The sequence below is a fragment of the Neomonachus schauinslandi genome, chromosome 7, assembly GCF_002201575.2.
Source record: "Neomonachus schauinslandi chromosome 7, ASM220157v2, whole genome shotgun sequence".
Taxonomy (NCBI): domain Eukaryota; kingdom Metazoa; phylum Chordata; class Mammalia; order Carnivora; family Phocidae; genus Neomonachus; species Neomonachus schauinslandi.
The window spans coordinates 71178917-71196283 of NC_058409.1; the positions used below are offsets into that span (position 1 = coordinate 71178917).

Sequence of the window (17367 nt, forward strand, 5' to 3'; positions counted from 1 at the left end):
AGGAAGAAGCAGGCTTCCCATGGAGCAGGGAGACCAATGCAGGGCTCAATCCCAGGACCCTGGGATCATGACCTGAGCCGGAGGCAGATGCTTAATGACTGAGCTACCCAGGCGCCCCACGTTGTGTTCAAATTATGTTTAAAAAGATATTAAAGCTGTACTTGTACGGTAAAGACAATTGTGAAAAAATGGAGAAAATTTGTTAAGAGAAGAAAAATCAATCCAATTCCTTCTCTCAAATGTCGAAACACTTATTGATGTTTTGTTTTATCCTCTAGTCTTTGTGCATAGATTACCATTTATTTAGAAAATATTTTTTTATCACGGGTGTCTGGATGTCTCACTAGGTTAAGCATCTGCGTTTGGTTGAGGTCATGGTCTGGGGTCCTGGGATGGAGCCCCATGTCGGGCTCCCTGCTCAGCAGGGAGTCTGCTTCTTCCTCTCTCTCTACCTTTCACCCTTGCTCATGCTCTCTCTCTCTCTCTCAATAAATAAAAAAGAAAATATTTTTCATGATATTGAAGTTTTAAATATATATGTATATATATACATTTTTAGAGACTTCAATAAAGACGACAGTCTTAAGGGATTTTTGTTTTGCTTTTTTTCTTCCTGCTGTTGTTGAGCATTTTAAAACTTTTGAACTGAGCATAAGTTTTAAGACTCAGTTACGCAGTGGTTTCTTCACAGAAGCCCTGGCCTACCCACAGGTTATGTTAGGAGGGCAGTGAAGACAGGAGCTGTTTGTACTCGTGTCTGCTGGGTCAGTAACACAGAGGTAGAACTCCATGACACAGCATGCTCAGGAATATTTGCTCTGAGTAAACATGGACTGAAAAACCAACTTCAGTCTATCTCCTGCTTTTTTTTTTTTTTAAACCAAATTACAAAGAATGTCTTAATTTCCTCTAAATAACATGCTTCTTTTTAATCTTTAGGAATTTGAAATTTTGTATATATGTGTCACCAGGGATGTTTGGGTCCTATATTTAGGAAGGGTCTGTTTAATGGTCTGGTTAACATAAGATTTCAGCGTATTCCCCTATGAAAATTCCTAAATAAATAGACACAGTAAAAGTATGTGTTTTGTGTATGTTAATTTTCTACTGGGTAATAGCTAACACTGTATACTGTATAAGTACTGAAAGACTATTACTCAAAGAGAAGGAGCGAGGCCAGCAGTTTGTGGGTCTTCATTGAGTCATCCTTTATTGGCATATAGTTGTGACATTCTTACAATACTTGATAGTCTTTATGCTTGCAAATTCCTGATGCACACAATTTCAGATGGTTAGGAATTGAAATGTATGTCAGAGCCTCAAGAATTTTGCTTTGAGCTTTTCATACCACAGATGGCCCTTAGAATTTCACATCCCTTATTGAAATGCCTCCAGAGTAAATGAACACGTGGAAAGGAGCTTTCATCTTCAGCTTGCCTGGTATCTTCCAGCTCTTGGATTATTCTGTGGTACGCTCTTTTCTGCACTACCTAAAAGTTCAGCTTGTATGCATGAGTATAACATGCTCCCTAAGAACCTCAGTCAATTCAATCAGCGCTCTGAGAAGTTAACTAAATAGAAAATCCCAGTCAGTTATGCAAGATGAGTAAGTTCTAGAGATCTGCTGTACAATATCATGGCTATTGTTAACAACACTGTAACGTACACCTAAAATTCTGTCAAAAAGATAGATCACGTGTTAGATGTTCTTTTTTTTTTTTTAAGATTTATTTTAGAGGGAGAGAGAGAGAGAATCCTCAAGCAGACTCCCTGCTGAGCGCAGAGCCTGACAGGGGCTCGATCCCAAGTCCCTGAGATCGTGACCTGAGCTGAAAGCAAGAGTTGGACACTTAGTTGACTGAGCCACCCAGGCACCCCACATGTTAAATGTTTTTACCACAATTAAAAAAAGGAAAAGAAAATCCCAGTATAAGGATTATTATTTTATTTGGAACAAAACCTGCCAAAGATGACTTGGTTAGCATTTCTAATTATAAGAACAGCCCAATCCTTAGAGTGCTCTGTGAACTGGTCTTTCATCTTTAGTTATTGGATCCTTTTGTGTCTATTCTGAGACAAATGAGTGGCCTGTAGGCATTTACCTACTGTTAATCCCATGTATTTCAACTTAATTCTTGCTTTCTCTCAGATAATATTCTGAATGGAGATATTGTGTAGGTATTCGTTAATTAATATAATTTATTTTTAAGAGCTAATATCTGTTCTCCTTTAACATGTGTGAGTGTAGACAATGAAAAAATACCTGTTGGCTGCATACCACTGATCCTGGGTTTGGATCATGGGTGAAATGTCTGAAGGAAGAGCAGTGATGATCAGCACTCAGTGCACCTTAAAATCCCCTGGAAGGCTTTTAAAATGATGTCTGGGCTCCAGCCCCAGAAATCCTAATTTAATTGGTCTGGGACTGATACCTCCTTGATGGTATTTTATGAAAGATCTATAGGTAAATGTAATGCACAGCTATAGTTGGGAATCACTGGCAAAAATTCTTTTGATCTGGGTTCTGTTGGTTTCTCAGTGGTTCTTTTACTTATGACATTTTAACGTAGACCATAATGTCTGTGTGTGTATGGGAAATTTTCTGGAGAGACAATGCAAAGAATTTATCAGATAGTGGAAAGAGTATGTGCCTTTAAAGTTAGAAATCCTTAGTGCCAAAAAACGAAAACAACAAACCCGGATGTTTCTTGACCGCAAACGTTTGGGAATTTGAGAAGGGAGGGGAGCCGACAGTGAAGTCAGGAAAAGAGCATCAAGGTAGGAAGAAACAGTGGTGTTGCTGGAGCTGGATGGCACCAGCTTGTGAGAGCCTATTGGGTTTCTCTCTTCCCAGCTCTGTGCTCTGTGATGCCGTGTCGTGTCGGTGGCTTGAAGGTGGCCATGGTGCGAGTATTTGCACCACAGAGGGAGCAAATGGCCCAGATCAGGGCTCTCCCTCCCCTGCCCCCTCTCCTCAGGATACACTGTAGCAATGATGAAGGTTAGGTGAGGGGAAGTTTAAAGATACTCTAGAGCACCCAGTGCTACAGGGCTCAGCTGTAATGACGCCTGAGAGCCGCTGGGCTATCACTTGACTCTCCACAGTAGCTTTGGATCTGGTTGGCTCAGCCTGGCTGCAATTGCCTGATCTCATTGGTTCAGTCATGTTTATTTTTTTATTATTTTATGTGCTCTCCCCATCCCTGATGTCCATGAAGGCATCTGGCAAAGTTCTGGATACAGAAAGGGGAATATCAGAAGAAAAAGATAGATCGAAAAGGATTTTGAGTTACGCAGAGGTGAGAGGACTTGCTTCAAGTCACACCAGTAATTAATGGCAGAGGTAGAACTGGAGCCTGGGTCTCCCAATTATGCCCGCCCACACTACACCTTGGTTAATTGTATTTTTAGGCGTTAGGACTTTCTGTAAGCCATGGGATAGATAGGGGTCATCTCTTCAAATATCATCATCAGAATTGTTCTTTTGGAAATGTATCAGCATTGAGTATCAGGATTGATTCAATGAGGAGAGGGCCACTGAGGAGCAGGTAGGCTCTATGGGAGGCTGTGGTAAGCCAAGCAAGAGAAGTGCTTGGAGAAAGGAGAACTTTTGCTGACCATCAAACAGTTTTGTAAGACACAGAGGAAAGGTGGGGCGCCTGGGTGGCCCAGTTGTTAAGCGTCTGCCTTGGGCTCAGGTCATGATCCCAGGGTCCTGGGATCGAGCCCCACATCGGGCTCCCTGCTCCGCGGGAAGCCTGCTTCTCCCTCTCCCACTCCCCCTGCTTGTGTTTCCTATCTCGCTGTGTGTCTCTCTCTCTGTCAAACAAATAAGTTAAATCTTAAAAAAAAAAAAAAAAAAAGACACGGGGAAAGGGGCTGTCAGTGTAGACAGACGTGAAATGAGCCTGGGAAGAGATAGCTTGGAAGTTGGGTGGGGTGAGGACCAGGGGAGGGAGGGACCAGGTGCAGTGATCTCGCTCCAGTGCAGCGGTCAGATAGCTCCTCAGGACAGTATCTACGTCCCTTCTTCGGGTTGGGTCTGTAGAGATGGCTGTTGAACATCCTTCTCTGACCCTGACCATGCTTGAGACTTTCTGAATGCATTCTGTTCCTACTGCTCATTCTTCTACCTGATGGTAGTCACTGCCCTCCAGGATTAGTATGATTTAAGGTAATTTGGAAAAAAAAACACATCTGCCTTCTTAACCCAGGCAAGTAAATAATTGAGTGTAGGAAGGACTACTTGTGATGGCAACTAATATTCTGGCTGTTGCTGTCATTTTTAGGTGACCATCTATTATAAAGAGGTGACAGCTGTCTAGGAAGGCAGACTTCAGGTTTTGAGAAACACATTAGGGGAAGGCAAACTGTTTTTTTAAAAATGTGAGAACTGTTTAAATGTTTTAGTGTAATTACAAGGATATATATTTGGTAAAGAAAGAAAATACTAAAAGAAGGAGCAGTGCTATCTAATGAGAGATTTACTTTTGTACTTCCTGTTTTAACATAAAAATCTAATATATATTAATTTGTTTACAGGTGCTTTTCAGTGGGAAGAATTGGAAGAAGACATCAGGAAGAAAGTGAAAGATTCTGGAGATGTTTCAAGTGTAATTGAGAAAGTTAAATGCATTTTAAAAACACCAGGAAAGGTAAATTACTTTATTGAAAATCAGTTTACCTTGATATTCTCTGAATTTTAACATATATACGATGATAAATGAATAATATTGAGTCATGGGAAGAGTCAACAGTGTAGAAATATGTTTTTCTTGAGTCTATTTTTGCCATTTGAATATTTTAAATGCAAACATGTACTTCTTACTATCTCAGATTTTAATTCATGTAAGAATTAAAATATGTGTGAGTCATGTCTTTAAAATGTTGGTTTGTGAATTCCATCCTCTGAAACATTCCCCTAGAGCTCCAGGAATATGCAGTCTATGTCAAGAATGAAGGGCTGTTGAATCTATCCAGTTCCAGTTAAGCTTGTTAAAGGGGATGCTTTCTCACTTCTTCGAATTTAAGTCCAAGTAGTTTTCAGGAGCAAGGCAGTTTCTCTGTGTGCCTTTTTCAAGAGTTCTGAGAAATATGTTTGATCAGCTAGACAGTTAAGGATTTGTTTCTCATCTTGTATAGGTTTAAAATTATAAACCAGGTCAATGGTTATAAAATACAGACTTTGTATACAGTCCTAAATGTGTGCATGTTCAAACTCCAGTCCCTTAGGCTGTCCAGTCTGTAAGGGCTTTAAAAATAAATTTGTTCATTTTAGAGACAACTACATTATACCCTTGAGCCAGTGTATTCTTATTTCAGATTATGTGCTAAACAAATTGGCTACAGTAGATAAAAAGGTAAGCTATGTGCAGTGCTCAGCAGAATATAGACTTATGTTGAATGTAAGAGAAATGATCATTCCTTGAGTTTTTTTTAATACAGATGACTTTGTCAATTCTACAACCTAAGTTAATGACATTTTAAGTTAATATTTTAAAACTGTACAAGCTTTTGGGGCGCCTGGGTGGCTCAGTTGGTTGGGCGACTGCCTTCGGCTCAGGTCATGATCCTGGAGTCCCGGGATCGAGTCCCGCATCGGGCTCCCTGCTCGGCAGGGAGTCTGCTTCTCCCTCTGACCCTCCTCCCTCTCATGCTCTCTGTCTCTCATTCTCTCTGTCTCAAATAAAAAAAAAAAATCTTTAAAAAAAAAAAACTGTACAAGCTTTTAATGAAGATTTGAGAAAAAAAAAACCCTGTGAACAAAGTAACATGGAATTAAGGGCAAGCCTTTTCTTATTTCTGTCACACACAGAAGCAGGTATGCAGAAGCTGTGCAGTTTTCCAGGGGATGGCAGAGCGCTAGCTCTCTTGCAATCTAATTCAACTAAATAATGCTTTTGTAGAATTGTGCACATAAACCTGCATTCTGTTTTCCGAAAGCTCTCTATATTACTTGTTTATAGACTGGTGGAAGTGTGCACCATGTATATCAGTGTTCTGTCCAAACTACTATCATCCTATCTTTTTTACCTTCAAATTCAAGCCATGGGTGACAAAGGGATCTGTTGAGGCAGATTCATGATTGAGCCATCTATCTATTCATACATGATATACATCTACGTAGTATTCATGACATACAAATTCATAACCTTTATATGAATGGTGAAGACAGAAGTGTTGCCTCTCAGTCTAAACCTGAGCCTTTCCTTGAGTGTGATTTTAAACAGTCATTCCTTTGAGTACTGAGAAAAAATGAATTCTTGTTGGGGAAGAGGCTGGGGGCTATACAATTCCGTGATATTGAACTAAATTCCCTCCTTTGTACAGGAGGAGAGATGAGTTCTGTGCTTTCTTCCTGTGCTTTCCTGGGGCAAAGGTCTCTCTCATTCACTGAGTACAACACAGAGCTATAACCCTGAGTTAGAAATCAGGAAATGTACATTCAAATTGTGAGTTGGCATGAATTATTTCTGGCTTTGAGCAAGTCTTCTCAGGACTTTCTGTAAGAAGAGGAATAGATGATGATTTCTAAAGCCCTTGCTGATTCTCAAATTCTGTGCTGCTTTTTGACTTGCTCTGCTTTGTGTGTGGCATTCACCTGAATCCTCTCCACCAGTTCCTTTGCTGTGTATTAAGGTAGGTTGTGTACAGGATCTGAGAACATGCTTTATAGGAGCAGGATTTGTATGATCCTGTTTTGTTTCTCTGCCTTGCTCATGGAAATCATTCTGGAGTGTGTTTTTTTCCTCCTTTTGAGGAAGGATAATATTTTGTTTTCCTCTTACCAAAGATTTTAATTTCCCACCATAGTGGATTAATCCAGAGTGGAGAGTAGGTGCCATTTATTCTTACTGCTGCAGTTGTATGCTTGATTATTTCTTAGGGATGAAGCTTTCCATATTCCCTGGAGAGCCAAGCAGAGGCCTGAGTTCTGACCCAGGCAGAGGTCCTGAGATTCAGCTAGGGAAACGGTGGGAGGGGGAGGGAAGAGGGGCTGGCTCTTGAATTCTGAGGTTGGAACAAAGGAATGTCTGAAGATGACAGGAAGGATAAACAAAGCACCAAAGCGTAAGTGGGGTGTAGTGGGGGGCTGGAGACTGCTGCATCAGACAGCGGCACTATTACGGAGTGATAGTAGTCATGGAAGTCACGGTAGTCATGGAATTGGTGCTCTGGAACTCCGGAGCGGAGATCCAGGCAAGCTTTGATAGATTCCAGGAATCCCAGCTGTAGGTAGGATTATAAGACTGTACATTAAGACAGAGATGAATCAGTTCATTACTTTCAGGTATTTTAATGTTGATCTAGTAAGTAGTAGGACATGATATGATGGGGGAAAATATGTATTTTTTAAAATGACAAATTAAATTTTTGTGTGTGTACCTTTTTAGTTAGGGAACAAGCAAACAGGTTCTTTATGTGAACATATTTTACCAGGCATTCATATGAGGTTGAGCATTGTCTGTTTCCCAGCTAAAGGGGATGTGGGTGGATTCAGGACCTCACGTTTCTCAGCCAGAGAGCTGTGTTTTCCCTTAGCCAGTTCGCTCACTGCTGAGAATGTTACGCAGAGCCCTGCTGCTCCCTCTTCTGGAGTGCATGTCATTCTTGAGGGCAAGTTCCCTGGGCAGCTAGGAGCGCAGGTGCCATGGAGGAGGGAATCGTCATTTCTTCAGACATTTAGTACCGTTTTCCAAATTCTCTAATCAACTTATATATTTATTAACAGAGCATGTTGTACAACATTTCCACTTGTATTTTTGTTTTCCCTTATAGATTAATTGTCTAAGGAATTGCAAAACTTATCAAGCCAGAAAACCTCTGTGGTTTTATAACACTTCCCTCAAGTTTTTCCTTAATAAACCAATGCTTGCTGATGTTGTCTTCGAAATACAAGGTAGGGTTCAATTTTTACAAAGTTCAGTACTCGTTTTTCTTTCTTATTTTCTTACCTAACTTTCTATTTCAGCTTTGAATATTTTGGGTGAAGAAATGACTAGTCTCAATGCAGGATATAGATTAATACTGGCTGAATTTCAGCAAAATCTAGGGAAATGAAGTATTTTGTTAAAACAAGGAAAGAAATTTATGTTTTCCTAGTTTTTTTTTCCCCCTTACCATAGGCTTCATTAGTTTTTAGGAACCAGTGTGGAATGGAATGATCTGTAATATCACCTCATTGTATATTTTTGTCCCTGTATTTCTTCGAGATACTAGTTGTTGAATCATCTGAAACCAGCCCCCTTCACATTATGTTACCTGAAATTTATCCAGTTCTCTTCCTTTCTATTTGAGCAAAGGAACTAAGCAGACGTTGAGGGTCATGCCTGGCTCACATTAGGCCTGGGTAGGTATTGCTACGTTTATTCCTCACGGCACTCTGAGAATTATCACCAGAGCAACTGAGAGCTGCTTTTTATCTCTGTAGGAAAGTAATGCTACCTAATTTTAATAATGATAAGCTGTTTTAATGCCCATTATTGATTATTCGCTTGGGTAATTTTGCCACTTCAGTAGATTAAAAGCATAATCTTGCAAGTGAATTGTCAGGTACCTTCAATTATGCAAGAAGGTTAGGAGTTGTTTCCACATGTATTAAGTAGAACTTCAAGTAGACTATTACTAGGAGAAAAAATTATAATTTTATGATAGAAATGTATGGCAGCTAACAGTCATTTGCTTTTTAGAATTTTTCCTCAGAAAGATTCATTTTAACTTTGGCCACTTGCCAAGACAAACAGTGTATTGGAAACTTCCCAAGTGCCCTCTGATAAGCTCCAGTCAGCACTGTTTGAAATGTGCACATGAGACACTGAGAATGGGACAGTAAGAGTGACTTCGAAATACATAAAAAATGATTTGGGGGGGGAAAAAAGCTAACAAGAGACTGTATTTGCTTATAATTTGCATAGGAGGCCTTCCCCCCAAACATCATGTTAGTGTAACCTACTGAAAAGTTTTTCAAAAGGAGTATGAAACACATGAAAATATATGTTAAGAGAAAAGAAATAAAGAGTGATGTGGAGAATTATTTCTCCTTAGAATCTCTTGCTTTTGTCTCACAATTCCACCTGCCAACTCTTTTGCAGGCACCTGCCTGTGCCCCGCGCTGTGCAGAGGCTGGGTGTGGGCGGGCTAGTTGTGGGCCTTTGCTGAGGCTCAGCTGCTCTGCTGCTCTTTGTAGCCTCCTCAGCTCAAAAACCAAGGCCTCCCAAGGTCGGAAGCTGAGACAAGCAGGCATGGGTGGAAGCGGGCTCTAGCAACAGCTTCTCTGCCATGTGTGGGAGGAGAGGCAAGCGTAGCTTCTGGAGTTTGGGGAGGGAGCTCTAGTGTGCAGAAGGGAGCAGTGTTGTCTCCTCTGGAGGCAGGCTCGTCTGCAACCCTAGTTTATTTAGCCTCAGCTTTGCATTCCAACCAGCACGTATCCATAGGACAGTCACTTAATGCGTCTTGTTTTATGAAGTCTTCTCATTTCCAGAGTGAAGAAGGTGAACCAGATAGCTTCTAAAAAGTCATTTTTTGTGTTAAGCTTGTTGAGGAGGTAATGACCAGGACTGGAAAGACCTGGTTGGGATCTTGTGTGGGTGCATATTTACCATACTGGTGTGGTGGTGCTTTACCTTTCTGATCCTTTGTTTCCTTGCCTGTCACATGGGGATACTGATTTCTACCTGGTGGAGTGGTCATGAGGATCGGGGCGGTGCATGTAAGGGTATATATAAAGGCTTGATGGTACATATTCTAAATCTCTCTTGAATTAGGCAAGTTTCCTGTTTTCAGAGTAAAACAAAAAAAAATTCTAAAAATTTCATTTTTGAAACTTGGAGAGTAATGCGAAGGAGGTATGACAAATGTAGGATTTTATTTTAGTGTATAATAAAAACAAAGATCTTTGGTAATTTATGTTAAGGTTATTAGAAAACTTGGGCTTTCAAATTTTATTTCACTCTTAAGCATTTTCCTTTTAAAAAAAAGTTTCTAAAACTGTAACAGCAGTTGAATTCTACAAAGGAAAGATACTTTTGGCCTTGACATTTTCAAAGAACATGTTTATCTTTTCACTAGAAAATTGATGCTTCCCCCCCTTTCATTCTTCAGCTTTATCTTATTGCTGGTTGGTATAAGAACACTGGATTGTTGGGGCGCCTGGGTGGCTCAGTCGGTCTGCCTTCCCCTCAGGTCCTGATCCCAGGATCCTGGGATCGAGCCCCGCATCGGGCTCCCTGCTCAGCGGGGAGCCTGCTTCTCCCTCTGCCTGCCGCTTCCCCTGCTTGTGCTCTCTCTATCTCTCTGTCAAATAAATAAATAAAATCTTTAAAAAAACAAAACACTGGATTGTGTTCATTTGGCATATTTGATACAGTGTTTATCTATTTATATAGTTTATATACTATGTTGAAAAATGCGACTATACTGAGGTGTATTGCATTATGGTTTCACATGGAACTGTTCATAATACCAAACAGTAGTTGGAAAAAGGTGAGAAACAGAGTGATGATTTTCCAAACTGGCGGTATAATCGTTTTCCAAATCAAATTAAAATCTTGAAACGGGTTTGACAGTACTTTCAGGTACTGGGTGTTTTCTTTGCTGGTCTTATAACTCTGTTGTAACTACATTATCAATGGAAAATTTCTGTTAAAATTCTAAGGTTACTATGAGAGACGATGGACTCTGAAAAACAAACTGAGGGTTCTAGAGGGGAGGGGGTGGGAGGATGGGTTAGCCTGGTGATGGGTATTAAAGAGGGCACATTCTACATGGAGGATTGGATGTTATGCACAATGAATCATGGAACACTACATCTAAAACGAATGATGTAATGTATGGTGATTAACATAACAATAAAATTTTTTTTTTAAATGTAAAAAAAAAATTCTAAGGTTACTTATCAAATTCCTTCCCCATCTCCTGTCCATTTAGTATTTGGGGTCAATCAACCCAAATGAGAGCCTGTCTAGTTTGTTTAAGCCATGCTTCTGCTTTTCCTTTTCTTTTTTTCAATAGTCCTACTTCAGATTTTAAAACGTTAGAATTACAAGCCCAACTGCATTACCTGTTTGGATTCTTTGTGAATTGATGTGTACAAAGGTAACGAGCATGTTTAATCATGGAAACTGGCTGTGCCCCTCAGTGGACACTGTTCCAGTGAGAGCCGGCACCCCATGGCAAAGGGGCAGGGAGGGGATGATGCCTGCTAGCAGGTGTGTGATGACTCACAGTATGTAGCCTCCCCTCCCTGCTCCTCTGGGAGGTGCATTTGTGCAAATCATAGCTCTAAGCGTTGAGCTCAGAGCTGGCAATGTTCGGCGTTGTTTGTGAATCCTAAGGGATTCGTGGCTTTGGAGGAAGTCACTGGGCTTAGGTGGAACTCTTCTTTTCTGAATCAGAAGATGTTTTGCTTGGATTTAAAGAAGCTGAAGAATCCAATCATTGTAAATATTTCTAAAAAGATTTTTAAAGACTTATTGATTTATTTGGGAGAGAGGGAGAGGGGGACAGAGGGAGAGAGAGTCTTTTAAGCAGACTCCATGCTGAGCGCAGAACCTGATGGAGGGCTCGATCTCAAGACACAGATCACGACCTGAGCTGAAACCGAGAGTTGGATGCTTAACTGACTGTGCCACCCAGGTGCCCGTCATCGTAAAATATCTTAGAATATTTGACATAGCATAGAATATGTGCTCCTGAGAGGTCTGAGATTTTAGGGATGTATAGGTGAAGACTCTGGAGCAGAGCAGAGTGGTTTGGCTCATAGAGTTACTTTTTGGAAGGCTTCATCATTCACATTGGCTGTGTTGTCTTCCACCAAACTAAAAGCTTGACTGCTCCCAAGCAGGGTAGTTGCGTCTTTTTCATCTTTGTATGTTTGATGTGTAACATAGCGATTAGCACATGGTGGGTGCTCAGTAATGATACGTCAAACTGATGTAGACTGAACTGAAGGCTAGCTTTGGATTCGTGGTTTCCTAAGGTGCTGGGAGTGTTGAGAACTGCTTCCCCACCCATGTGCCATCTGGTGCTGCCTTGGTGGGACGGCCCAGTAGCTGGGGAGCTTAGTGGGCTTTCGCTAGAGAGTCAGTTTAGTTTAATGAGCTTCAGAGAAGGGTACGGGCTGAGGGACCTTTAAAATTTAAAGTAGCTCTGGCTCTTCCGGAAGCAGCACTATTCCCTGAGGAGGTAGTACACTGGAGAGACATCCAGGGACTAGGTTGTCCCCTCCCAAATTTTCCATAACTTCTGAAATGCTCCCCTTGGCTCCACACAGAAGTCCCTTGCCATACTTGTGGTAACATGGATTGCTTAGGCCAAGGGATAGTTCACTTTCTACAGTTTCCTCTTTCTCATAAGGGGAAGCGTGGCCAGGACCTGTTCTTTGAGTGTGTCCAAGGATAATGGCAGTGTTTTCTTGGGAGGCACATGGGTAAGAATGGGTGATGGTATTTCAAGCCAATTGCAGAGGATGCATGTTTCATTATAAAAACAGGAAGCAAAATATTTCATTTAACAGATAATTGCCTGTCTTATAAATTATCAGTTTCAAAATCAACTTTTGAACTCTGTTTTTCAGTTAAAAACTAAGAAGTTTCTGATTAATGCTGGGTATCTCCCCAAACTTTGCTTTCTGACATCAGCTTAGCTGTGCCTAACACAATACCACTCTAACTGACAGGGAGATTGCTAGAATAACAACTCTGCAAGTTTATGTAACTTAGCTTTTTGCTTTTAAACCTTGCAGGTACAACGGTGCCAGCCCACAGGGCCATCCTGGTGGCCCGTTGTGAAGTGATGGCAGCCATGTTTAATGGGAATTACATGGAAGCAAAGAGTGTTCTGATTCCAGTTTATGGTGTTTCCAAAGAGACTTTCTTGTCATTCTTAGAATACCTATACACAGACTCCTGTTGCCCAGGTGAGCAGTCTGAATATTAGATACTATCTTACAACTTTTATTTCCTTGTCACTCATTTTGATAAAGTGCTTTCTATGAAATTTGTTTTTCCTTAAGATTGATCAGAGTTGATATCATGGAATGTACTAGTCAGGTGAGGTGGTGTTGGGACAACCATGAATTTTCAGTCAGTTCTCACATCCCAGGCAGCCCCAACAGTGTGGTGATTATGTGGACACCTAGAAATGGAGATGTTTTGTGGTACCCAGTGACTAATTCTACAGATTGGAACATCCCTTCTATAAAGAGAAGAGGTTAGGGCAGCTGCTTTTATGGCTCTAACTTGTGATTGAGGCACTTTTAAGGACTTTGAATATTCTGAGACCCCTTGGTCATCTCTGTGGCTCAGAGAATGTGAGGGTTTTTTTTAAAGCCTTCTTCTGAATACCCCTAAAGTCATACTCTCCTTAAACTAACTTCTCCAAAAACCTTTCCTGAGATGTTTAGGATACCCAGCAGACTGGAGGATTTATATCCCTATTTACTGACTTAGGACTGTCTTTGACTAAAAACTAATCATCTTTGGCAGCTATAGGTTGGAACAGACCTTGCAGGGTTTTTTTCTAGCTGGGGGTCTCCTTGGAGGAATTGCAAAATCCTTTCTACAGTCCTAGAGCTTTGGGATGCTGGCACGGAAGCCCCCTTAATTCATCTTCTTCCTCTGGCCACTAGATGGCTCCCACCACAAACACAACTAGAATAAATCCCTGGCGGTTTACTTACTTAGTCAAGGAGGCCAAGACCTTGATTACAGGACCTGGCCAGGTATTCTAGCAAATATAAAAAGAAAACACACATTTCAGACCATCGTTCTCTTCAGATTTATTGCTTTCACTTTTAGATTAAGAACTTTTTCAACCTTTGTTATTAAAATTTCTTCAAGTTTTAAACAAGTCATGAGCCCTCTAGTGAAAGGTTTTAGAAGTTCAAAAAAAGAAAATTCCTTTTTTAACTGAATTAATTCTGGTCTTGCAGCCAGCTGTAGAGTATTTTGAGGCCAGTTACAGTTGCTACTGTCAGTGTTAAAGATGGGCTTATTATATTTCCTTAATAAAAAGGAAAGCATAGATTCTCATCAGAATGTGTGTTATTGTTTATTATTTTAATATTGGCGAATTTCTATGTTAAATAAAAAGTTTGACCCAGATTTGAATAATAAGAAAATTTAGTTTCTCAGTCATCCTCCCACTAATAAATTGAAGCTTCAAATTTTAGGTCTTCTCTTGCTAATTAGAAAAAATGCTCAGAGAAGCACTAATAACTATAGGACAAAGCACTTTAAAACTTGGTAAAAGGTGTGGGGAGAAAATGAATCAAAATTAATAATCAGAAAGTAGATCAGTACTAGAATGTTTGTATTGGGAAATCGCAGAAAGAAAGATGATCTATTCATTGTGTTAAGTATGGGTCATACACAGTGTTCTTGGTTCCTAGCTACAAAACAATGCAAGAAATTTAAGGAGAACTTAGAAAGAGAATAACCTGAAAAATCACATCTAGGGAAGTTTAAAAAAAACACACACACACACACACACAAACAGCCTGAGTGATTGCCAGGGGTTAAGGGAAGGTGGAAATGGGGAGTTATTGCTTAATGGGTATAGAGTTTCAGTTTGGGAAGAAGAAAAAAGTTCTGGAAATGGATGATGGTGATGGTTGCACCACAATGTGAATGTACCTTAATGCCACCGAACCGTACACTTTAAAGTAGTTAGTGATAAATTTTATGTTATGCTTGTTTTGCCACAATAAAAACAACAAACAAACCTGGGGACTAAAGAGAAGAAAAATTACAAGGATTTAGTTTAGCTAGCCTAAAGAATTACATAACAGCCTTAGAACTGATTATTTAAGGGCAATTGTAGAATTGCCTTCTCTGAAGAACTAAAAAAAAAAAAACAATGAAAATATTCACTTTAGAGTGTGACAGCTTAAATTAATTCTTTTTAAAATGGCATAATGGGGTGCCTATTTATAGGGGCTCTGTCGGTGGAGCATGCAACTCTTGATCACAGGGTGGTGAGTTCGTGCCGCGTGTTGGGTGTAGAAATTTCTTAAAAATAAAACCTTTAAAAATAAGTAAATAAATAAAATGGCATACTAGTGTAGAGTGCAGACTCACTCCTTCTAGGCTTTTTCTCTGCATTCTCTTGTACACTGGGTGATATAGTCAGCCTTGTTTTATTGTTGTTGGTTTGCTTTTTGTTGTTGTTTTGTTTTAGATCATAAAAGAAACGGCTTTATTGTCCATTTTCTCTTATTTCCCTTCCTGCCTCAGCGGGCATTTTCCAGGCTATGTGTCTTCTGATCTGTGCTGAGATGTATCAGGTGTCCAGACTGCAGCACATCTGTGAGCTGTTCATCATCACGCAGCTGCAGAGCATGCCGAGCAGGGAGTTGGCATCTATGAACCTGGATATAGTTGACCTGCTCAAAAAAGCCAAGGTACTTGCCCCTGTGTATCTGGTTGTTTGATTAAAAAAAAGAAATTCTTCTAAAAATTATACTACTTTTAAAAAATTTCTATTTGTTGAGAGATACATTAGTGTTTGTCTCAGTTTGGAAGTTTGGCCAAATGAGGGTAAAGTGCCCTCACTGCAATTTCTGTGGCTAGATCATTTTGAAGCATCAGATTTTTGAGCAGTTTTTTTCCAAGGAGGTAGAATTTGCGGATAGGAAAGTTTTCACCTGAATGGTGGCCTTTATTGGAGTCATCTGAGTATGGTGCTTTATTATGCCGTGTCGGCATTATAGGAACTAGAACTTAGGTTGAATTTCCCCAAAGCAGTCACATCTTAGGGTTCAAGAAGAATTGGTCCATGCATGCTAACAGAGATGGTTAGGCTAAACTCATTTATTTGTTCATTCATTCATCCTTTCACGTCATGGACATGTTTTGAAGTTTCCCGGTTGTTTGTAGGAGGTATTGATACTTCATTAATCCTTTCAAAGTGCCTTTTGTTGATATGTCTCATGTATATCCAGTATAAACATTTGAGTTGAGAATTACTACAGTACACCATACTTTCTGGCTTCTTAAGCTTAGGGCCTTTTTGTTTTTTAAGAATTGCATTGCTACACATTGTAGGGAACAGAGTTTACACGGTTAAGCTAATTATGAATAACTGCAGTCACAGAGACCCTAGAATCTGAATCTCACAAAGGACCGGGCCGATCTATAAACTAGGTTTGCCGTCTTGAAGCCTGCTGGAACCTGCTTGCTGATGTTGTCCCAGTTAAAAATCTGTTATTTCCTCATTCCCCCTAAGAGGAACAGGAAGTTTATCCAGACATGTCATCTTACCCTTGGTTATTCTACTGTTCCATCCTCTGCCCTATGACAGTTTTAAGGCTTGTGGCAGTCATGGAATATAATGGTCTATATTGAACTTGCCGTAAGCTGAAACTTCTAGGTCTTTTTTACAGGAATATATCTGATCCATCATTGGTAACCATCAGGACACTGTAAAATGTTATCTGGCATACAACATTTGGCTATCCCTATCACCTTTGACATCCAAAATTAGAAAAAGAGGACAACTTTGTCTTCAAGTTGCTAAAATGGAGCCACATAATGGGGCAAAGGAAAGACCGCTAAAAGCTTGCCTCCACGTTGAGATGAATTCATAAAGCAATAATGTATATTTCTGGGCATAAGATTCAAGAATTCATTTGAAGCATCTAGGTCTTCTCTTACTGTCTCCTTAACTATTTTGGAGTTCATTTCTTTCATAATCAAGTGTTAAGACCATATATATTAAATTTTAAGGATAAAATTTAATTTAGAAAACTGAGTAACCTTCTGCACAGTGTTGGAGCTCAGAGCTGAAGCCGCTCTCACAAGTGTAGGCAGCGTGCACACGAGGGCTAAGTCCTTTGCTAACACCACAAGGGTCTCTGGCCCAATGAGAGCAGTGTGATAGTAATTCTTGCTACAGGTAAAACCAAACCAAACCAACCCCCCCCCCCCCCCCCGCCAAAACCTGAGTAACCTAGATCTCTCTAATGTATTTACATTGAGCTTGGGATAAATAGCTAACCTCTAGATTTAGTTTAAAATTTCTTTTTCATTCATTCTGGTATTTTTCACAACCTCTGTTCATTTTTGATATATCATTTTCATACTCTTCTACCAAGTCTGTCGTACTTTAAAAAAATGGTCACAATGGGGCGCCTGGGTGGCTCAGTCATTAAGCGTCTGCCTCCAGCTCAGGTCATGATCCCAGAGTCCTGGGATCGAGCCCCACATCAGGCTCCCTGCTCGGCGGGAAGCCTGCTTCTCTCTCTCTCCCACTCGCCCTGCTTGTGTTCCCTCTCTCGCTGTCTCTCTGTCAAATAAATAAAATCTTTAATAAAAAAAAAATGGTCACAAGCTTTTCTTTCCTCATCTTGTCGTATCTTTTTAGTTCCTG

General features: G+C 40.2%; 1 protein-coding gene and 1 pseudogene across 1 annotated transcript in view; both read left to right on the plus strand.

The window, feature by feature from the left end:
• RHOBTB3 (Rho related BTB domain containing 3) overlaps positions 1-17367 on the plus strand; it is a 55112-nt gene that overhangs the window by 25971 nt on the left and 11774 nt on the right. Inside the window, exons 7-10 of the mRNA XM_021699232.2 lie at positions 4543-4655; positions 7780-7900; positions 12743-12916; positions 15234-15400. Coding sequence (XP_021554907.1) covers positions 4543-4655; positions 7780-7900; positions 12743-12916; positions 15234-15400 — 575 coding nt within the window. The remainder of the gene's footprint in view (positions 1-4542; positions 4656-7779; positions 7901-12742; positions 12917-15233; positions 15401-17367) is intronic.
• On the plus strand, positions 16757-16895 carry LOC123325414 (annotated as a pseudogene).